The sequence below is a fragment of the Oncorhynchus clarkii genome, chromosome 5 (genome assembly GCF_045791955.1).
Source record: "Oncorhynchus clarkii lewisi isolate Uvic-CL-2024 chromosome 5, UVic_Ocla_1.0, whole genome shotgun sequence".
NCBI lineage: Eukaryota > Metazoa > Chordata > Actinopteri > Salmoniformes > Salmonidae > Oncorhynchus > Oncorhynchus clarkii.
In genome coordinates, this window is record NC_092151.1 from 51,831,898 (window position 1) to 51,854,211 (window position 22,314).

Sequence of the window (22,314 nt, forward strand, 5' to 3'; positions counted from 1 at the left end):
AGACAAGGAGAGGGGGAGCGAGAGATGAACAGAGGAAACAAGGGAGTAAGGAGAAAAGACAAGGACGGCGGAATGTGTGACAAGGTCACAGGGTGTAGACAGACAACGAGGCCAGACAGAAGCCATGGGGAAATGTCAGCCAAGGCTTTAGACGGAGGAGCCCGGAGAAAATGAGAGCAGGATCAAGTGTTCTTGTCTTTTAACGGAGAGGGCTTTTCCAGCCAAGATGATGAACAACATAATACTTGAGGACAGTGATGGTGGAAGGACAGAAAAGTGGACTAAAAGTACAGGACGAGGTTTTGAGAAAAGTGCTCTACTACAAAAACAATCTCTAATCTTTATAATTTTAGAGATCCAAGGTGTTATGGTTATTGTGAATGGTTGGTTTGTAGTAGTATGTATGGGTAGATGGAGAAACACAGATTAAGTATCAGCACAAAACACAGCATTGGTCTACATTCAAAACATTTCAAATATAGTTTAATTGAGCTGATGGGACTGAAAGTCTGAAATCCACCATGGTTTTTAGTGATACATGAGCCATTCAAAAAAATTCACATGATAATTGTGTGAGGTCACTTGGGTGTAGGCATGAACATGTTTGTATGTGCATAAGCTGGAGAGAGTATGAATGTCTTTATGTTCCATGTGTATGTCAATGTGTGAGGGGTGTTTGATTGTTCGTGTACGAGGGTGTGCATTTTCCTAAAAAAGTATGTATGTACAAGTGTTGGGTGTTTGTGGTGGGTGTTTGCATACACTACCATTCAAAAGTTTGGGGTCACTTAGAAATGTCCTTGTTTTTGAAGGTAAAGCAAATGTTTTGTCCGTTAAAATAACATCAAATTGAACAGAAATACATTGTTAATGTTGTAAATTACTATTGTAGCTGGGAACGGCAGATTTTCAATGGAATATCTACAGTACATAGACGCACAGAGGCCCAATTTCAGCAACCATCACACCTGTGTTCCAATGTCACGTTGTGTTAGCTAATCCAAGTGTATCATTTTAAAAGGCTTATTGATCATTAGAAAACCATTTTTCAAGTATGTTAGCACAGCTGAAAAAGGTTGTCCTGATTAAAGAAGCAATAAAACTTGCCTTCTTTAGACTAGTTGTGTATCTGGAGCATCAGCATTTGTGGGTTCGATTACAGGCTCAAAATGGCCAGAAACCAAGAACTTCTCAAACTCGTCAGTCTATTCTTGTTCTGAGAAATGAAGGCTATTCCATGCCAGAAATTGCCAAGAAACTGAAGATCTCGTACAGCGCTGTGTACTACTCCCTTCACAGAATAGCGCAAACTGGCCCTAACCAGAATAGAAAGAGGATTGGGAGGCCCCGGTGCACAACTGAGCAAGAGGACAAGTACATTAGAGTATCTAGTTTGAGAAACAGACGCCTCACAAGTCCTCAACTGGCAGCTTCATTAATTAGTACCCATCAAAACACCAGTCTCAACATCAACAGTGAAGAGGTGACTCCGGGATGCTGGCCTTCTAGGCAGAGTTGCAAAGAAAAAGCCATATTTCAGACTGGTCAATAAAAATAAAATATTTAGATGGGCAAAAGAACACAGACACTGGACAGAGGAAGATTGGAAAAAAAGTGTAATGAAAAGACGAATCTAAGTTTGAGGTGTTCGGATCACAAAGAAGAACACTCGTGAGACGCAGAAAAAATGAAAAGATGCTGGAGGAGTGCTTGACGCCATCTGTCAAGCATTGTGGAGGCAATGTGATGGTTTGGGGGTGCTTTGGTGGTGGTAAAGTGGGAGATTTGTACAGGGTAAAAGGGATCTTGAAGAAGGAAGGCTATCACTCCATTTTGCAACACCATGCCATACCTTGTGGACGGCGCTTAATTGGAGCCAATATTCTCCTACAACAGGACAATGACCCAAAGCACAGCTCCAAACTATGCAATAACTATTTAGGGAAGAAGCAGTCAGATAGTATTCTGTCTATAATGGAGTGGCCAGCACATTCACCGAATCTCAACCCCATTGAGCTGTTGTGAGAGCAGCTTGACCGTATGGTATGTAAGATGTGCCCATCAAGCCAATACAATTTGTGGGAGGTGCATCAGGAAGCATGGGGTGAAATCTCTTCAGAATACTAGAACTAGAATGCCAAAAGGTCTGCAAGGCTATAATTGCTGCAAATGGATGATTCTTTGACGAAAGCAAAGTTTTGAAGGGCACAACTATTATTTCAATTAAAAATCATTATTTATAACCTTGGCAACATCTTGACTATATTTCCTGTTAATTTTGCAACTAATTTCATGTATGTTTACCATGGAAAACGAGGACATTTCTAAGTGAGCCCAAACTTTCGAACGGCCGTGTACATGTGCACGCATTCACTTATAGGTCCCTACAATGCTGCTAAATTGGTCTGTGTTTGTATGTGTCCCGTGCCCCACACCGTACCTGGGGTTTGGAAGTTGATGCGTCTCATTTCCACGGGGTCTGTTGGATGGTGGGGTGTGATCTCTGCGTTGTTCAGCAGACATTTTGTTCTGGGCTCTGACTCCTTTCGTTTACGGCTTTGAAGGGGGGGGGGGGGGGGGGGGGGGGGGGGGACACAGACGCACACCGTCAAGACCCAACCGAAACAAAATGTCCACCCTCCACACACAAAAAAAAAGCTCACTGTGCTGCTACGACAACTTTAGTGCTGAATGTCGAAATAACCCTCCACGAAACAAGTCCGAGAGTAATATCTAGTGAGCCAGCTTCTCTTTCCCTGACATTTTTTTTCACCCCGACTAATTAAAAACATATTTTATGCTGAGACAGGTTATTTTCTCGCCGAAATAACACACAGCAATAAAGTACGGCTAAGCCTTACCTGTCAGGTTTGCTGCTTCCGGAGAAAGCAATGGGAGTTTCAAATAAATATATAAAGAGGGAAAAAACACAACACAAGGAGAGAGAGGGGGGAGAAGAGAGAAATCAATAGAGAGCATTTTAAAATTCACAGGGGCAGCCGCCTCGCAGTGCTAGCTAGATAAAGCTCATCAGCATTTGGAGGAGCCGGTCTGGGTCGTGTGTGTGTGTTACCGTGTGTGTGTGTGTGTGTGTGTGTGTGTGTGTGTGTGTGTGTGTGTGTGTGTGTGTGTGTGTTTATGACTGTGTGTGTGTCTTGGTGAGGGGGGTGGGGGGTGTCAGGACCAAGGGCAGGTAGAAACACTAGCCACCAGGGAGAGAGAGGGAAAGCAGGAGAGAGAGGAGAGAGGAGAGAGAGAGAGATTCGAGGAGAGATGTTACTCTCCCTTACCACCAGCATGCAGAGGTACAAGCCAAGGTCAGACTAATTGTCAGGGAGCATCTGAAAGTTAGGCCCTGTTTCTCCTACTCAAACTTTGGCCGGGTTATTCTACATACATGACTGCACACAGTTACAGTATACTACCGGGGCTTGTGGTCTCTTAGACAGTGTGTTGCCTACAACTATTAAACCAGAATCAGATACAGTACTTTAACTGCTTGCTTAATCCAGCCCCTCAAAAACAAATGTAAATACTTTAGATTTCAGTTACTTTGAGGTTAAAACAAGGCTTTAGATATCTCCCCATCAAGTAAAGGTATCGCCATCAATATGTTTCTGGTTCCAATTAACACAGAGCATTAGCTCTTTCCCTAACTCTTCTACGTCTTCTTTTCCCCACAGTCCCTCCTTTTTTGTTCCCCCCCCCCCCAACATACGGAACAAACGCCACCCCCTCAGAATCCGCTGTAGCCTACACCCCCCCCCCCCAGAGTCTCCTACAACGTAACTCACTTCTTGTAGAGGAGGATGGCGATGACGATGCAGATGATGAAGACCACAGCCAGCACGGGCCCCACCACCCAGATGAGGCCATCTCCGCCCGTCTCGATGGGCAGAGGATCCACTTCCATCTCTGGGGTCACCACTGGATCCGTGTATGGGCTGGCCGCAAACATTTTCTACACAGAGCGAGAGTAGAGAGAGATAGACATAGGGCTCAATACAATTAACAGGAAACAAATAGACAGACATAAAATATAGACAAGGGCTCAATGGAATTAAACTGAGAAGTAGTGTAGCTTTGAATAACATGAATACCTTTCATTAACTCACACATCTGGGATGACCAGTCAGTTATCTCTATACTGTATATGGATATTGTATATGGATCTGTGTGTCTGTGTGTGTCTGTGTGTGTGTGTGTGTGTGTGTGTGTGTGTGTGTGTGTGTGTGTGTGTGTGTGTGTGTGTGTGCGTGCATGCAAGCGTATTTGTCTCTGAGTGTGCATGTGTATCCACATTGCGCCTCTCATCTCCATCTCTAGTCCTCACCCCGGCCGTGGTGTTGAGCTCGGCCAGCAGGAAGAAGACGTACTCCTGCCCAGGCTCCAGAGGTTTGTTCTCACAGCTGCTGTGGCGGTGCTCTGTGCCCAGGGTGAACGTTGTGGGGAGCTGCTTGAAGCAGGCTGTGATGTAGGGCTTTTTGCCGTCCGCCTGGCTCAGCTGGCGCCTGGTGCGACGCTTCGGGGTGATGTCCCTCAGCAGCTGGAGGAGACAGGGAGAGAGTGGTGAGGGGGAATGAGGTATGGAAGGGGGTTGAGAAGGGTGTGAGATGTCTAAGGGACTTTATCTTGGTTGGTTGGTTTGTCCGTCTGATTTGTCTCTCTGTCAAATGTATCTGTCTGTCCATCTCTCTGCATATTAATTGCTTCATCTCTATTTGATAAAGTGGACTGAGGATGTTCATGCGTGCTCTTTTAAAACGTTGAAAAGGGAAAGAGTTGGCAGACCCACGGTATCCATGAAAAGTACAGTCCGTCTGTCTATCTCTCTATCTTTTCCTCCACCGACCTGTCTACTCATCAGTTTATCATTCCTATTGCTCCGTCCGTCCACCTATCTGATCAGTCAGTGTGTGAGTGAAGAGGAGAACATCAATGGAGATAGTTTGTGTACAAATGTAAATGTCCGCTGAAACGTCCTAAATAGGGTTTTTGCGGGTCGATTCCCTCCGTACACTCTGGCCCCAAAGTCAATAGGGTGCTTGTTGGCATGGTGCCCTGACATACCAGGCCACTCCATTTCTTTACAACAAGAAAATGAAGGAGTCCTCTGAAGAGGTGGAATATTGGTCATTCCAAATCCAAGAGCTCACCGCTGATCCAAAGCCGCGGGAAGATCTCAACCCCCAACCCCCGAAACAATCTTCCCGCGGCCATTCGCTGATCACAGCTCAAGATCACCCCTAACAACCGAGGAAGGGTGGGAGCAGGGAGGTAATCCCCTTCTCTCCATGCAGGATGGTTGGAGGGAGAGAGGTACCACCCCTGGGGGAAATGACAGTACCTCTCCGATATGGCAAACTTAGCCAGAACCACACACGAGGGTGCAACATGACATTTTATAGAAATGTTGTGCCCTTTGTGTATGTCATACAACAACAACAAAAATGCAGTTTTATTCAGATATGGTTCAAGTTTTTAGTGATAAAAAAATAAGTTGAGTCACCTGGGAAGAGCACTGTGGTTGAAACACAATTCCATTGGGGACATTGAGCAACGCTGGGATGTGCGTAATTCCTCGGTTCTTACCTCTTCCAAGTCCATCTCGTCTGGGTTCTTGTGATGTCGGGCTGTTCCCGAGCCCTTCTTTAGTGGTACCACCACCACATAGAAATTCCTGCGAGGCACACAGACATCAGTACCGTCGACATACAACATCTTCAGAGAGCCATAACACTAACTTACACTAATAGCGACGAATGGGCTAGGTTGGATTTAGCCTGAAAGTGTGTGTGTGTGTGTGTGTGTGTGTGTGTGTGTGTGTGTGTGTGTGTGTGTGTGTGTGTGTGTGTGTGTGTGTGTGTATGTATGTATGTATGTATTGATGTATGTATGTATTGATGTATGTATTAATGTATGTATGTATGTGTGAGAGTGATAGAGAGATAGAGAGAGAGAGAGAGAGTGATAGAGAGAGTGATAGAGATAGAGATAGATAGTAAGTCAGAGGAAATGGAACGTGAGACGGAGAGGATAATGGAACACCAGAGTGAGAGTGGAGATGAGAGAGCAAGACAGAAGGTTGGCAACAGCGAGGGCAAGAAAGCAAGGTGTAATGTGTGCTCTGTGGAAGAGTGTGGGAGTTTGAGGAAGCGAGAAGAAAAAAAAGAGAGTAGCGCAAGCAAGTGGGACGAACCGGCAAAAGAGCGGAAAGAAGAAAGCAAGATAGAAAGGAGGATGAACCAACAAGAGAAAGAACGATGAAAGAAAGAACCACGTCAGACAAACCCATGAACCCATATACCGAAACCTAGGTGTCAACTTCTCTCACTTGATGTCCTTGCTTTCCACCGGGGTGAAGCCCATGGTCAGAATGTTGTCCGGCTCCGAGTAGAAGTCCAGCTTGGGCTTCTTGACCAGGATGGGCGGTGCAGTCCTAGCGACCACACGGTGGCGAGGTCCACCCTCTGTTTTCTCCTGACACGTGACCCGGAACTCATAGGTGGTGTTGGGCCGCAGGCTGGTGACCAGCGCCTTGGTCAGCCGGGCGTCCACGTCCATCTTCTGGCGGTTGTACTCAATCTGGACAGGGGACAGATGGACAAACGGAGACACACCAAAAAAAATACACATTAGGGAAGCCTCAGCTCCGGGGTAAAACTGCTGCGTAAAGGCATGGAGGATGTAAAATTAGTTTGAAGGAGATATTCTTTCGGAATAGTGTGTTCCAAGACGGCATTGTGTATGCCTGGCTGTCTATAGACGTCTCTCTGTGAGGATTGATTGACTCTATAATTTGGTCTATGCAAGATTGCATCGTTTGAACTATGACTTAAATCAAAATTGCAGTCGGTGGCATAATTAGTCACAAATGAATTCATAGAGTCCTGTAGACGTGTGCGTCGTTTTTGTCTGACTGTCTATCGTTCGCTCACCGTGCACCGGAATGGGAACCGCCTCTCAGCAAACTTCCATGTTAGCAACACCGTTGTCTTGGTGACCCACTTCACTGTGAAGTTCTTCGGGACGTCTGTCGTGAGAGAGAAGAGTAAAAAATAAAGAAAAAATGAACAAAACAAAAACAGAGAGGTTGTGTTTAGTTTGGAGAGCTGAGGAAGGAGGAAAGGAGAGAGTGAGAGAGTGTGAAAGAGAAAAAAAGGGAGCGTAGGTCATTTTCCCAGCTGGGGTTCCTCTGGGTTGGAGTAGTGAGTGGGCGGTGAGCTGTGCTGTGATAGGCTGTGAAGGGGGCAACGCTATTGGTTAGACACACAGCATGGGAGACTCATGGACAAGTACGGACCCATGGAGCACGGACGTGCCCGATGGCTGGCCACCCGGGCAGTGCCAACCCCTCTCTGACCACTACATCTTTCTACTAGTAAATATCCCCCTTTGCCTGCTCCCTTCCCATTGAAAACCAGGAGTCGTTGACCCTTGTGGTTCTGGCGCCAACCATCTCTGCACTCTGAGCATGGATTGGCACTGCCCACGATGTGCTGCCTGGCGGGCACAAAGACAGACCCAAACACAGCATGCCGACAGTCGTTAGCAGTGCATCGGGGGGATGCCATGCCACAAACCTTACCATAGTGGGAGGGGGGGAACAGAGTAGGAGAGGGGGACTCAAAACAAACTGAAAACCAACGGAAATAAGGAACCAAAGTCTTGTACTTGATAACGGAAATGTACTAAAACTCTTGACTGAAACGAACTCTTGACTGAGTCCCTACCTTTGTTTCGTTTCTTTGCAAATTGGGGGTGTGTGTGTGAGGCTGCATTAGCTGTGTAAGTGTGTGTGAGGCTGCAAAGGGCTGAAAGGAGACTGCAAGGTGTCTGACCAACCAGCACTTACCTTGGAACGCCGCGTCTCCTCCCCTTTTTCAAACTGACTGACTGTAACTTACTGACTGGTTTTACCTTTGGGTTAGTGAAGTGAGTGTCCCCCGCAAACTTTTTAACGTTCTAGGATTTTTTTTTTGTCGTGGAGAAGAAGTGAAGGTGGTTGGAGGGGGGGGGGGAGTTGGTTTCATTTTTGTGTTGTTGCTTGTTGTTTTCAATTTTGTGTTTTTCCCCCCGGGTTGGGAGAGAAACAGGCAAGCCATACCTGTCTCAAACGCCACAGTCCGATACTGGATCGGCGGGCTGTAGGGCCCTGGACCTACACTCGTGTGCGCTCGTATTTTCACGTCGTATGCCGAGTTGGGTTTTAGGCTGTTGAGCACGTAGCTGGACTGGATGGCGGGCAGGCTGAGTTCCCGGGGTGCGCCCCCAACGCCCGCCTCCTGGTACGCCAGCGTGTACTCCGTGATGTCCCCGTTGCGCTCCGCCAGCACCGGGGGCGACCATGCCAATTCTACCGAGCAGCAGGTCACGTTGGAGCTCTCGCTGATTTGGGGGTACCCTTGGGGTGTTTGTTCAGGCACATGCAGTTCGGCCGTAGCCTCCTCTCCAAAGCCCCCTCGGCTCTTAGCCTGGACTTTGAAGAGGTAGGTGGCACCGCGGTGGACGCTGGCCACCGTGTACTGCCTCTCCTGGGGGGTGAACTCCAGAGTAGCCAGGGGGGACACGTCCTTGCGGCCAAACTGAAGCCGGTAACCCTGCAGCTCCATGCCAGGGATCATAACATCGGGTGCGTCCCAGCGCACCACGGCCGACGTCTCCGAATCGTGAGCCACTGACAGATAGGGCGGCCCGGGCACTGTTGAGGAAAGGAAACAAACAAAACTTTTATCCATTTATATTTTAACTCTAGGAGGTCAAACAGGATTTGTTTTGAAGAGCGAGAATGGTGTGTGGTTTGTACATCTAGGTACGTCAAGAACAAATAATAGACTGTGCTGTAACATTGTGGACAAGATTAAGGCTGCTCGGGAGGACAATGGTGTATGTTTGGTGTGGGATAAACGTGTTTTCTTCATTATCGAATGAAATGTGCCTTTTAGTGGGGCAAAAACATTTTTTTTCTTTCAGCAGATGAAAGGTTATGCAAGAACAGAGTCAGTAGAAACCACTAAAACCGATTTTGTCTGGGACTACTTTACACTTTCAACGGCATAATGTTGGGCCGGTAGACCTACAGTACTCTATTTGGGTTGGTGCCGATTCCATTTGAACTCAGTCAATTCCGATAATGACATGCAATTCAACTGCAGCTTCAAAGGTCCTCTCAACAGAAACAATGAGCCATTTCTCCTATTCACAAATTGATATTCAATACATTCCAGCATTGACGAGTAGAAGCGTGTGCAAATGGGAATTGGAAAGTGACTATGATGTGGCCTTGTCACAGATCTGTTTGTGCTTGGCCAACTCCGTTGTCATTGTCAAGCCTTGGCAGAAACAGACCGGCACCCAGGCTAACTGTGATGTGACGCTCTGACCAAAAAAAAGTATTCTCAAAGTTTCAGTATAAAAGCTAAGAGATAATCAACTCTAGACATGAGGCTTTAGACTGGATGAGCCACAGACCGGATGATGCAGTAGTCTAGACGTTCTTCTTCAGTGACCCAGATTCTGGGTTGTGGATGGCTCTCCTCTCTGTGTTTCTCCCCGTTAGTTAGAGGTCCCATCAGTGTGATCGAGCCAGTGTCAACACGGAGGCTTTGTCTCAGAAGTGAGCGGCGCTTAGTGAGAGATGAGCGCTGTGAAATTGCACTCCAGTCCCGTCTTAGCGCAGGCGATCCCACACCAGACTTGTCATCTAACGTTGTCTATGAAAATACATGAGGCGAAAGATGTGATCTTTCACTTGATACACCTGACTCCCAAAAACGCTATCCCCGAAATACTACTACACGGGTTTAATCATAAACATACACGCACAGGCTCCAACACACACACACATTAGGTGCAAAAGTTCAATTTGTGTACATGTGTGTTAGGCTACTCTGCAATGCAAGTACTTCTGCCTTTTACGTGCGCACATGCTTATGTGTGTGTGGGTTGTGTATGCACCGTGCCTCGTGATTTAGCCCAACTCAGCAGACAGTTCCTGCCCTTACATCATCCCTGCTGCACACAGGGCAATTTGGCCTCTCTCCCAGGCCAGGGCCCAATATGGAGAAGCCAAACATTTGTCTGGAGCCATCGCTCCCTCCCTCTCACTGGCTGGAACAATATCTACCTCAATGCTATGTGTGTGTGTTTCAGTGTGTGTGTGTGTGTGTGGATTTCTGCCGACACTGTATGTGTGCACTCTTGTACACACACTCTTAGCCACTGTGTAGCACGCACACAGGCTCCCGTACCAATTGACAACTCACATCTACCCCACTTCCCCATATACCCATCCACTTTGTTCCTTCTTGTTAAATGGGCCTGTTCTGGGCAGGGGCAAATTGAGTTGGAACAATAATGGAAAAACAGCAGTCTCCAAACAGCGGCGAGATGAATACGTCTATTACTCCCCGCTAACAAACTATAACTTCAGCCTTGCAATCAGCCTGCCTTGTTTAAACTTGACTCCCCTCACATTCACTGCTTAGTAAGCCCCAATGAGAACATCCAAGATAATGGGCCTGAGATGTGTGTGTGTGTGTGTGTGTGTGTGTGTGTGTGTTTACAGTGTAGGCTCGAGACTACTGTATATGAAGAGGAAAGGGTAGGTGGGGTTAACTGAGAAAGCAGGTTGATGCTAAGTGGAAACTGGAGGATGGAGGGAGGAAGAGGAGGAAGGGGTGAGAATGAGAGTCCTCATGGTGAAGGCGACATAGGACTGGGAGCAATCTGCCGCAAAGAGGGGACAACGAGGGAGGAGTGGGGGGATGCGGACACCTTGATTTACCCCCCTCTCTCCACCTCCCCCTCCTTCCATCCCTCTCTTTCTCCTTCCATCACTCCATTCCTCTCCACTTGGCCTCCCTCAATCCCTCCCAGTGGAGAGGCACGTTTTCCATCAGGGCTGGCTTTAATGGCCGCTGTTGACACACAGTCATCTTGATTGAGTAGTGGATTGGGTTTCCTACTCATTTTCTCTCCTCTCACACACGCACACAGGCACACACACACACACACACACACACACACACACACACACACACACACACACACACACACGTAAAACATACATGGGTGCATGCACACACAAAGACAGCACGCTCTCTCTATTGCTCTGTAATCCCCCCTAAAGACAAGTAATACGTGTGTCTGTGTATAAGAGCGTGTGTGTATGTGCCATGTGGAAGTGAAAGTTTTAAAAAATTGCAGCATTCTTACATGCTGACCAGACCCCTTGCAAGTGTGCATATTGAGGACACGCAGTACACCCACACCAGACGCGATCAGGACACGCAGGTTGAAATATCAAAACGAACTCTGAAACAACTATATTCATTTGGTGACAGGTCGAAAAGCATGAAACATTTATGCTAATTTAGCTAGCTGTTGCTCGTTCATTTGTCCTGGGATATAAACATTGGGTCATTATTTTACCTGAAATGTACAAGGTCCTCTACTCTGACAATAAATCCACAGATAAAAGGGGAAAAGTTTGAACCTCCTTCAGGCTTCTTCTTCTTCTTTGGACTTTATATGGCAGTTGCCAACCAACTAAGGTGCATTACCACCACCAACTGGACTGGAGTGTGAACCTCAGTTCATCTTTCAATCACCCATATGCTCCTAAAAACCAACGAGGAGATGGGAGAGGCAGGACTTGCAGCGCATCAAGTGTCACAAATAGAACCAAGTTCTATTTTAGCAGACACTCGTTGACGTGCGCGAGCAGTGTGGGTGCAATGATTGAATAACATGTACGTGTACAGTTATTTTTGCAACGCTCATGTCGTGCGGTCAGCATGTTAGTGGTTAACCTGCGGCTACAACTTCCAGAGAGATATATCAGGGGTCGTGGGCCCTCCTCACTCTACTGTACACTGGCTAAGGCACTCCAAAAGTGCTCCGCTGCATTTTTTGCATCCAATTGATATCAGGCGTTGAAGGTGGCACGAGCTGACCAGCGTTGGAGGGCAAACATAATTGAAAATGCTTCCCCACGTATACCTAATTTAGCTGTGGTGATGAAAAACCGCCTTGCCCACACTTAGAGATTCAGCTATTTTGACAGCAAAGGTCTTCTGTAATCCCTTCTGTTAAACCCTCCCATCTTAATTTTCCTTTCTTTTTTTTTCACTATGCTTGACACTGACCCTAAAAATGTAAAGTCTCCACTCAAACAATACTGACATTTCACCAACGTTTATTTAAGAACCCATTAGACTACCAGAATGCACCACTAAGTGGGTGGGTCAGTGGCCCACCAGAGACAGTTGACAAGAATCATTACATTAATTTAACATATATTTTAAGACAGAAAATACAGAAGAAATCAAGATAGTTGAAGGAAAGCCATAAATATGCAGTGCTACAAGCTTCGGTTTGGTGCAATCACCACACGTTGTGCTAAGTAGCCAATTAGGAGAAGGAATAGCCAGGCGGTCTGTGAGGGCTAGTGGCATCCAGACGGTTTCTTCCCAGTGTATTCCGGGGCCTGTCCAGGCATCCCGGGATTAAAATAAACTCCCCGCTCCGCTCAGCGCCAACATGCAATCTGCTCACCTCACGGGAGAATGGAGATGGGATGGGAGGATGAAGAGGAGGAGGGGGAAGATGGAGGGATGAAGACTAATGAGAAATTCTGACTATTAGAGTGGGAGGAGAAATGGCCTTTGGTGGTCTGGAATGTTAATGGACTTAATTGAACAGAGTAATGTCCTTCTGTATACAGTATATTATTTTAAAGTGTAGTACAGTATGGAGATATTTTAGTATTCCTTATTTTACTGTTATGAATAGTTAGGGACAGTTCAAAATGTGAGTGTGGGGGGGGGGTTCAAAATAGGGGAGGGTTGTCTAACTTTATGTTTTGCTTTGAGGAGTGTTGTGTGTTATTTTTATTGGGTACAGGGGAGGGTAGTGCATTTTTATCCCCTGGTTTACATTCACTCTTTTGCAGGTTTTACTATGTAACTTGTTTACACCTAGCCAAACGTCCTCATCAACTTGCTTGCGCTATACTGTAGACACCCCAAAGACCCGGGCAAGTGCGCTAGTCCAGTTTAACTTTGATTACGCCTGCACATCATGGTTCACAAGCAGCCCCACACATCTAAAGAATAAGCTACCAGCCAAAACAAGCTTGTAAGAATTGTACTTAACTCCCCCCTCATACTCATCTGGAGGTTGAGCATTTTAAGCAGCTAGGTTGGCTATCTGTAGAAAAAACGAGTACTATTAATTCAACTTGGTATGGTCCAGATAATTATCATGGACTCATCCCCCAGGTACAGTACCTACCCAACTATTTTTCATTTGTTAGAGATGTCCACCAGCATGAAATAGGAGCCAGAGACTCTAAAATTCGCTGTTTTAAATATAAGAGTCTATCTGGTACGAACACATTTTTTAAAAATATAATCGGTGCTGTTGACTGGAACAAACTACCACAGCAACTCAAAGCCATACCAAAAATCATGTCAAAAGCTGGCTAATGTGTGCAGGATAAACTTTTTTTGGTCTGTATCTCTGTAATGTGTATCTACGTCATTGCATATGTGTTTACCTGTTTGTAAAAAATTGGGCCCACAATGGAAATAATTCCCCGACTTTTTACTCACAAATAAAATCAATCAATCAAACCAAACTATGCAGTGGCCATTTGATGAATGGAATGAGACATCTGTTACAAAACACCAAAAAGTTGAATGACATTCAGAGATTGTCAAGCGAAGCCTTTAATACTGGCTAGACCTACAAGGTCGGGAGGGATTGTATTTTCTGTTTGTCGAGATTTACATAGTCTATTTATTGCTGAAATCGCAAACCAGGATATTGGTTGTGGTGCATTGGCACAGAAACCTGTTGAAGGACAATTTGTTGCATATATTTTATATAATTATAAATATGGCTTTTAAATTACTCTTAGCTGATCATTGTCTGCAGCCGGCTCTGATCGCAGTGTAGGCCTAATGAAACAGGCAAGGAGAATGAGCTTGTACGCGGTAGTCGGACCCCTCAACCTTCTGGCCCATAGCACTGTGTGTCATCAAATGTGCAGCAAAAGTCGATATCCACGTTTATAAACACAGGGTCGCTACAGTTATTGTTACTTGTTGTCGTAAACATTGTTTTAAGTTTATTCTATGAGGGAGGAGGGTGTGCAGTTTTTTGTTTATTTTCACAGTACAAGGGGTCATGCGAAAATATATTTTATGTTGGGTGTGGGGGTGCTTTTTTTTTCATGAGACTTTGAGTTGGACCAGCCCCCCCCCCCCCCCACCCATACATTTCAAACTGTCCCTTGTTCTGAATAGCCAGGGACTGGAGTATTCTAAACTCTGTTGTATGTAATTGCTGGCTTTTTTGCGTATCGCACAAAACCATTAATTTCAATTTGATGTACATGTCTGGCCCTTTCTTTCAAAGTAATTCAACTTACATCAACCATGAAGGCCTTAGAGCCCGAAGGCGATTTGAATAGACAAGGTGACGTAACACACCACCAAGTTCTATAAATCTGGCTGTTATTACTTGGTAAATTAACACAAAGGAAGCATAAGTAATGTTTGACTGGCTACCAAGACACCCACAGACGTTAGTTTCTTCTCCGCAATGAGTCTGGGTACCTCCCCAACTCTTCAAACAATGCGAACACATTCGGGCCGTCTGATTAGTCCAGAAACTGATGGGTTGGGCCAAAGCCAGAACACACGTGGGTAAAGCGGTGGTTTGAAAAGTCGTCATTGGCTTTGATTCTCTGATTGGTTAGAGACGATCCAATCGCTGATAACTTTGTTTTGTACAATGCCCCTCCTCAACACAATTGACTTCAATGATGGCAGTCTTAGACTAAAGTATGTTGCCAAAAGACAGAGCAGCGGAATAATTTAGTGTGAGTCATCAGGCTAAACTAACGCATGAAGACTGCTTCAAACCTCGACTCCAACACCTACACAAAAGTAGCTGGCTGTTACATGAAGTCATTGATCTTGACTTGATCAACCAACCGCTTTTGAGTTGGATGAAATTATTCTATCCTTGATTTTCACAATGTTTGTATTGATGGAGTTTGAGGCATTATCTATTGAACCAAGAATTAAGAGTTTGATATAGTCCTACTTTCATCAACTTACCCTTTCTTTATTTTGCTGTCATAAGAGTCTACAGTCGTGGCCAAAAGTTTTGAGAATGACACAAATATTAATTTCCACAAAGTTTGCTGCTTCAGTGTCTTTAGATATTTTTGTCAGATGTTACTATGGATTACTGAAGTATAATTACAAGCATTTCATAAGTGTCAAAGGCTTTTATTGACAATTACATGAAGTTGATGCAAAGAGTCAATATTTGCAGTGCTGACCCTTCTTTTTCAAGACCTCTGCAATCCGCCCTGGCATGCTGTCAATTAACTTCTGGGCCACATCCTGACTGATGACAGCCCATTCTTGCATAATCAATGCTTGGAGTTTGTCAGAATTTGTGTGTTTTTGTTTGTACACCCACCTCTTGAGGATTGACCACAAGTTCTCAATGGGATTAAGGGGGAGTTTCCTGGCCATGGACCCAAAATATCAATGTTTTGTTCCCCAAGCCACTTTTGCCTTATGGCAAGGTGCTCCATCATGCTGGAAAAGAAAAGGCATTGTTCGTCACCAAACTGTTCCTGGATGGTTGGGAGAAGTTGCTCTCGGAGGATGTGTTGGTACCATTCTTTATTCATGGCTGTGTTCTTAGGCAGAATTGTGAGTGAGCCCACTCTCTTGGCTGAGAAGCAACCCCACACATGAATGGTCTCAGGATGCTTTACTGTTGGCATGACACAGGACTGATGGTAGAGCTCACCTGGTCTTCTCCAGACAAGCTTTTTCCGGATGCCCCAAACAATCGGAAACAGGATTCACCAGAGAAAATGACTTTACCCCAGTCCTCAGCAGTCCAATCCCTGTACCTTTTGCAGAATATCAGCCTGTCCCTGATGTTTTTTTCTGGAGAGAAGGGGCTTCTTTGCTGCCCTTCTTGACACCAGGCCATCCTCCAAAAGTCTTCACATTATTTATTTGTGTCATTCTCAAATCTTTTGGCCACGACTGTAGTTGCACTTCTGAAAGATTAAAACCAGTCTCTCTTCCTGTGTGTGTGCACTCACTCTTTTCACATGCATTTGCATTACACACTTAACATGCACCAGTGTGTGTGTGTGTGTATGTTTGCAAACCAGTGTTTCCCAACCTCTGTCCTCGGGGCCCCAACGGGTGCACACTTTGGTTTATGCCCTAACACCACGCAGCTGTTTCAAATGATCAAAGCTTGATGATTAATTGATTATTTGAATCAGCTGTGTCGTACTAGGGCAAAAACCAAAACGTGCACCCCTTGGTGTCCCGAGGACCGAGTTTGGGACACCCTGGTGTAAACATTTGCAAGGGCCCTCCCTCCCATCTGTGACTTTGCCTCATCAAAGTACAAGGCAGGGGCTTAACTTGTCTGACAGCACAATGTCTCCCTGAAATGGGCCTGAGAAAACCATGAAAACCGTCTGGACCACGATTTGACAAAGCCCCATGGCCGAGCTGGTAGCTCCACTGTCACATGAAAAAGGAATAGGAAGCCTCTTTTACCTCCTAAGGGACTTCTTTTTTCTCTTCTTTTCTTTTTGTTCTTCCTCGCGCTAATTTATTTATTTGGGGCCGGTAAGCCCTTTTTCCGCTCTTCAGTAATAAAAAGGGAAAGCGGGACGGCTTTGAGGGATGGATGGATGGAGTGAGTGATCAGTCAGCGTGGAACGACAAGGGAGGGAGGAGAGGAGTGACAGTACCAAGGCCCTTTGCCGCCCGTCACACTACCTGACACCTGCGATAGGCACACCTGTCAAGATCAGGACCTGTCATATGAGGCGTATGTGTGTTTGTGAGAGAGTGTGTGTGGGTGTGTGTCTGCTTTCGAGTGTGTGTATATTGAGTGTCTGAAGGCCGTGAAGCGGACTGGCATGCATACACAAAGGAGCCTCATATCTTAGCCCTGACGGCCCCATATTTGCTCAAAGAGGGCTTTCACGGCTCTCCAGTCTTGCAGGTATAGGCCGTGTTCACAGTAGCTAAGCCTTCTGGGTTCTAAAGAGGCTTAAGTACCCTGGTTCAAATCAAATAGGATTGTCTCTGTCTTTCAAAATGTCTATTTTTTTCCCAATAAACCCACAACCGTTTCATCGAGAAATATTTGAATGGTAATTTTCTTTCCAATATAGGGAAGGTAGCTTAAAGCCTACAGGTGTAATGAATTATGATGCAGTACTAATGCATTGTAATATATGTCATGAGCAGGAAAAAGTACTCAATTGTCATACTTGAGTAAAAGTAAAGATACCTTAACAGAAAATGAAAGTGAAAGTCACCCGGTAAAATACTACTTGAGTAAAAGTAAAAAATTATTTGGTTTTAAATGTACTTAAGTATCAAAAGTAAATATAATTGCAAAAATATACTTAAGTATCAGAAGGTAAAGTAAAACTATAAATTATTTCACATTCCTTACATTAAGAAAACCAGACGACACAATTGTGGTACTATATAGGCTGATATATAAACTGTATGAAAGACTGACCTGCTCCTTTGGTAACCACCAGTTTGGGTTTGCTGCGTGCTCCATCTCCCTTGGTGGTGTACGCAGCTACTGTGATGGAGTAGGTGGTGTCCGGCTGGAGCCCTCCGATGACCATTTCCTGTAGGAAACAGGAAGTAGACAAACAATATATCAGAACACTGGTGAAAACATATGACCATCACCAACTCCGCAGCCAACCACCTTCTCTTACTATTTTATCATGTTCTGCTTATTTTGACCTCTAAGGTGGATAGAATGCTTTCTGTCCTCCATTTTGTTTGCAGGTTGAATCCTAATCCTACCACTCCTAAACATCCTACAACTCTCCAAAGCTACAAGATGCATATGATAAGGAGGAGGCAAAAGGATATACATTATCTGAGGTATTAGCCAAGTTACGCTCACAATCAAAAAATGGATGCACCATGGCTGGTGCACGCAGTTTTCCTTCAGCCATTATTTTCTCTGGTGCTCTTGAGAGAGAAGAATCGTCGATCAATGCTGATGAATCTTTCAGTAGAGGGGCCTAGCTAGCTAAATACATGCAGGATGTTTTTAGACTGGTCAGCTGGGAGATGGAGAGGTCAGTGGCGGTAAAGAGAGGACATTATGTACTGTTTTCACACCAAAGATGGCGGCGTCAATATCATGTATATCATGCAAGTGTTTATGAAACTGGGGAATGGGGCCAAACGTTAAGACTCAAATCATGTCAGAAAGGAATTGTTGATAAACACAAGGGTCAATCGGGTGAGTTTGAGGAGGTATGATGATGAGGCAGCCATTTTAGATTTCAAGTCTCTGATGATACATTATATCATTCATGTTAAGATTTACTTAAAAATACAGTGCCTTGCGAAAGTATTCGGCCCCCTTGAACTTTGCGACCTTTTGCCACATTTCAGGCTTCAAACATAAAGATATAAAACTGTATTTGTTTGTGAAGAATCAACAACAAGTGGGACACAATCATGAAGTGGAACGACATTTATTGGATATTTCAAACTTTTTTAACAAATCAAAAACTGAAAAATTGGGCGTGCAAAATTATTCAGCCCCTTTACTTTCAGTGCAGCAAACTCTCTCCAGAAGTTCAGTGAGGATCTCTGAATGATCCAATGGTGACCTAAATGACTAATGATGATGAATACAATCCACCTGTGTGTAATCAAGTCTCCGTATAAATGCACCTGCACTGTGATAGTCTCAGAGGTCCGTTAAAAGCGCAGAGAGCATCATGAAGAACAAGGAACACACCAGACAGGTCCGAGATACTGTTGTGAAGAAGTTTAAAGCTGGATTTGGATACAAAAAGATTTCCCAAGCTTTAAACATCCCAAGGAGCACTGTGCAAGCGATAATATTGAAATGGAAGGAGTATCAGACCACTGCAAATCTACCAAGACCTGGCCGTCCCTCTAAACTTTCAGCTCATACAAGGAGAAGACTGATCAGAGATGCAGCCAAGAGGCCCATGATCACTCTGGATGAACTGCAGAGATCTACAGCTGAGGTGGGAGACTCTGTCCATAGGACAACAATCAGTCGTATATTGCACAAATCTGGCCTTTATGGAAGAGTGGCAAGAAGAAAGCCATTTCTTAAAGATATCCATAAAAAGTGTTGTTTAAAGTTTGCCACAAGCCACCTGGGAGACACACCAAACATGTGGAAGAAGGTGCTCTGGTCAGATGAAACCAAAATTGAACTTTTTGGCAACAATGCAAAACGTTATGTTTGGCGTAAAAGCAACACAGCTGAACACACCATCCCCACTGTCAAACATGGTGGTGGCAGCATCATGGTTTGGGCCTGCTTTTCTTCAGCAGGGACAGGGAAGATGGTTAAAATTGATGGGAAGATGGATGGAGCCAAATACAGGACCATTCTGGAAGAAAACCTGATGGAGTCTGCAAAAGACCTGAGACTGGGACGGAGATTTGTCTTCCAACAAGACAATGATCCAAAACATAAAGAAAAATCTACAATGGAATGGTTCAAAAATAAACATATCCAGGTGTTAGAATGGCCAAGTCAAAGTCCAGACCTGAATCCAATCGAGAATCTGTGGAAAGAACTGAAAACTGCTGTTCACAAATGCTCTCCATCCAACCTCACTGAGCTCGAGCTGTTTTGCAAAAAATGTCAGTCTCTCGATGTGCAAAACTGATAGAGACATACCCCAAGCGACTTACAGCTGTAATCGCAGCAAAAGGTGGCGCTACAAAGTATTAACTTAAGGGGGCTGAATAATTTTGCACGCCCAATTTTTCAGTTTTTGATTTGTTAAAAAAGTTTGAAATATCCAATAAATGTCGTTCCACTTCATGATTGTGTCCCACTTGTTGTTGATTCTTCACAAAAAAATACAGTTTTATATCTTTATGTTTGAAGCCTGAAATGTGGCAAAAGGTCGCAAAGTTCAAGGGGGCCGAATACTTTCGCAAGGCACTGTAACTGTCTAAACAATGTGACCACTGATTAACAGATGATTTTTGATTATTATTTCACACTCAATCATAGGCATGGCACCAGTAAAGTAAAAGAAAAACAGAAAAATCGCAACACAAAACACACCATCACGACACGACACGACACACACCACGACAACACACAGTAGCACGTAGTAGCGTTAAGCAGTCCAGGCACAGGGAGAAGCAGCACCCAGATATTGCATCAGCCACCGTCTCATCATCGGCACAGCTAATTAGCATTATGAATTCTGCCTTTACTCTCTTTAGGACATCAATACTGGAGATAGGTAGCACCGGATAGGCTATGCTAACTTGAGAGAGCCTGTTTATAATCTATAGTGTTGGGGGGTTACTGATAAAACTGATAATATCAAAGCTCTAGTGAATAGGATTATGTAAGTCCGGCCGGACTTACACATGTGAACGTGGCTGGGGTGATGCAATACCCAGTGCTTTTTAACCTCTCGACTACACCGTAGCACTCTGGCGACTCCATAATATACTCACGTATTCGGCTGTATCGTCCGTTTCCCACTAACCCACCCCCCCCATATAGAGGAGAGTGCAGGAAAGAGAGCGATTTTTAAAAGAGAGAGAAAGAGGGAAGAAAGAGGAATGTGAGAGGAACTCAAAGAGAAGGGGAATGTGAGAGGGGAGCGTGTTGTGAGGAGGTAGAGAAGAGGGCGAGGGCACAGACATGTCAGAACAGGTCAGACCAGAGAGGGAGAGAGAAAAGCTAGTCGGTTTTAAGGAGAGCAGTGGAGACTAGGGAAGAGGTGTGAACTGAAGTCTATGGGGGCTGTTTACAGTGTTTTTTTTTCATGAGGTTACTCTATCTACTATAATAACAGTGCATTACCACCAAGTTGGATGACTCAAATAATACATATAAAAGGTTACTAAAACATCCAAACTTTGGCTGAACCATTAACAATTTGTCAACAGTAAGGTTATTTTGATTAAAACATTTGTTTATACAGGTTATGCTCATTAAGATAAAGTCTATTTTACAAGAAAGACCTGTGAAAGAAGAGACCACACGTTATGAATGTTGCTTGAAAACGTTGTGGAATAGACTTCTGGGGATAAATATTCAGTTTGTTTGTGTACTTTCGCTTTGTTTGTCCTAGTGGTGCAGAGCTGTAATTTACTGTATGATGACACAGCACACCGAAAAAACTTTGTGTATTTCCTACACTGTTTTGTTGACAGAGGCTTTGTAAAAAAACAACCATTGTGCCGGCTTCCATTATAATTCTAGCTTTCAGCGGGGGACAATTTTTCTCTAAAATGCTTTCATGCCAATTTTGGTTTTCCAGCCTCAAGAATACTATAATCAGCCATTTTGTGCCGAGTTGCTATGCTCGATACGAGCCGTGCAATCACACTTTTCAAGAAGAGGACCACTGAGGTTCTCTTAAAGGGGAGTCTATACAGCCCTAATAAAAGGAGGGGAAGTGAAAAAAGGAAGGTGCGATTATTTGTTGAGGGCAGAGGAGAGGAATATTGCAGAAACATGAAATTATAAACTAAAAGGAGAGAGCGCACGTATTGTACATATCGTAGCACACGTTGTAAAAGTAATGTGTAGCATTTACACTTCCACAAAACTTCAAACAAGACCACAGAACGAAGGTCTTCAGGTTCATCTTCAGTTTGTTGTAGCCGTGACAATTTTTCTTTCAAATTACACTATCAAACAGAATTGAACTAATCTTTACATAGGCTCTCATGTCACTCCATAAGAGTGTGTCATTCCAATAGGACAGCTTGATACAATGAAATGGTTATTTAGGGGACCAAAAGGGGCTGGATCATACCTGGGCGTCGGCTAGCATGACATCCTTGATGAGAGGCAGGCCACGCGATTCTCCGTTCTCCACGCGCACATAGTGCACCTGGTAACCACGGATCTGGCCGTGCTGTCGCCCCGGCAACAGGGAGCGCCACATGACCTTGAGCGCCGTGGAGTTTAGCACCTCCACCTCGACCCGCCGAGGAGGAGCCCCTGGAACTGTGGGTAAAAAAAAAGAAGATAGGGCCAATGTTAAAACACCGCAACAGCATAGTACACTCATACAGTATGAACAGGTTATCGATCGGGCGTAAGCGCACTTACACACAAAAACTACAAGAGCTATTCCCTTGAGAGCCAGATAGACTAGAAACTTAAACTCTGCAGTCTGCACACATAACCCCCCACCAGACTGTAGGGGCAAACCTTTCAAGCACACAAAACTGT

General features: G+C 44.8%; 1 protein-coding gene across 15 annotated transcripts in view; it reads right to left on the reverse strand.

Annotated features, from left to right (window-relative positions):
• LOC139408979 (receptor-type tyrosine-protein phosphatase S-like) overlaps nt 1-22,314 on the reverse strand; it is a 216,867-nt gene that overhangs the window by 56,253 nt on the left and 138,300 nt on the right. For 11 of the 15 annotated variants that reach the window (XM_071153534.1, XM_071153530.1, XM_071153529.1 and 8 more), the window contains 10 exons: nt 21,893-22,086; nt 20,580-20,606; nt 17,599-17,716; nt 8,108-8,701; nt 6,939-7,033; nt 6,335-6,585; nt 5,593-5,680; nt 4,334-4,546; nt 3,795-3,961; nt 2,441-2,556 (listed from right to left, as the gene is read on the reverse strand). In XM_071153534.1, coding sequence (XP_071009635.1) covers nt 2,441-2,556; nt 3,795-3,961; nt 4,334-4,546; nt 5,593-5,680; nt 6,335-6,585; nt 6,939-7,033; nt 8,108-8,701; nt 17,599-17,716; nt 20,580-20,606; nt 21,893-22,086 — 1,863 coding nt within the window. The remainder of the gene's footprint in view (nt 1-2,440; nt 2,557-3,794; nt 3,962-4,333; nt 4,547-5,592; nt 5,681-6,334; nt 6,586-6,938; nt 7,034-8,107; nt 8,702-17,598; nt 17,717-20,579; nt 20,607-21,892; nt 22,087-22,314) is intronic. The other 4 variants (XM_071153536.1, XM_071153535.1, XM_071153531.1 and 1 more) reach the window with 1 other exon arrangement.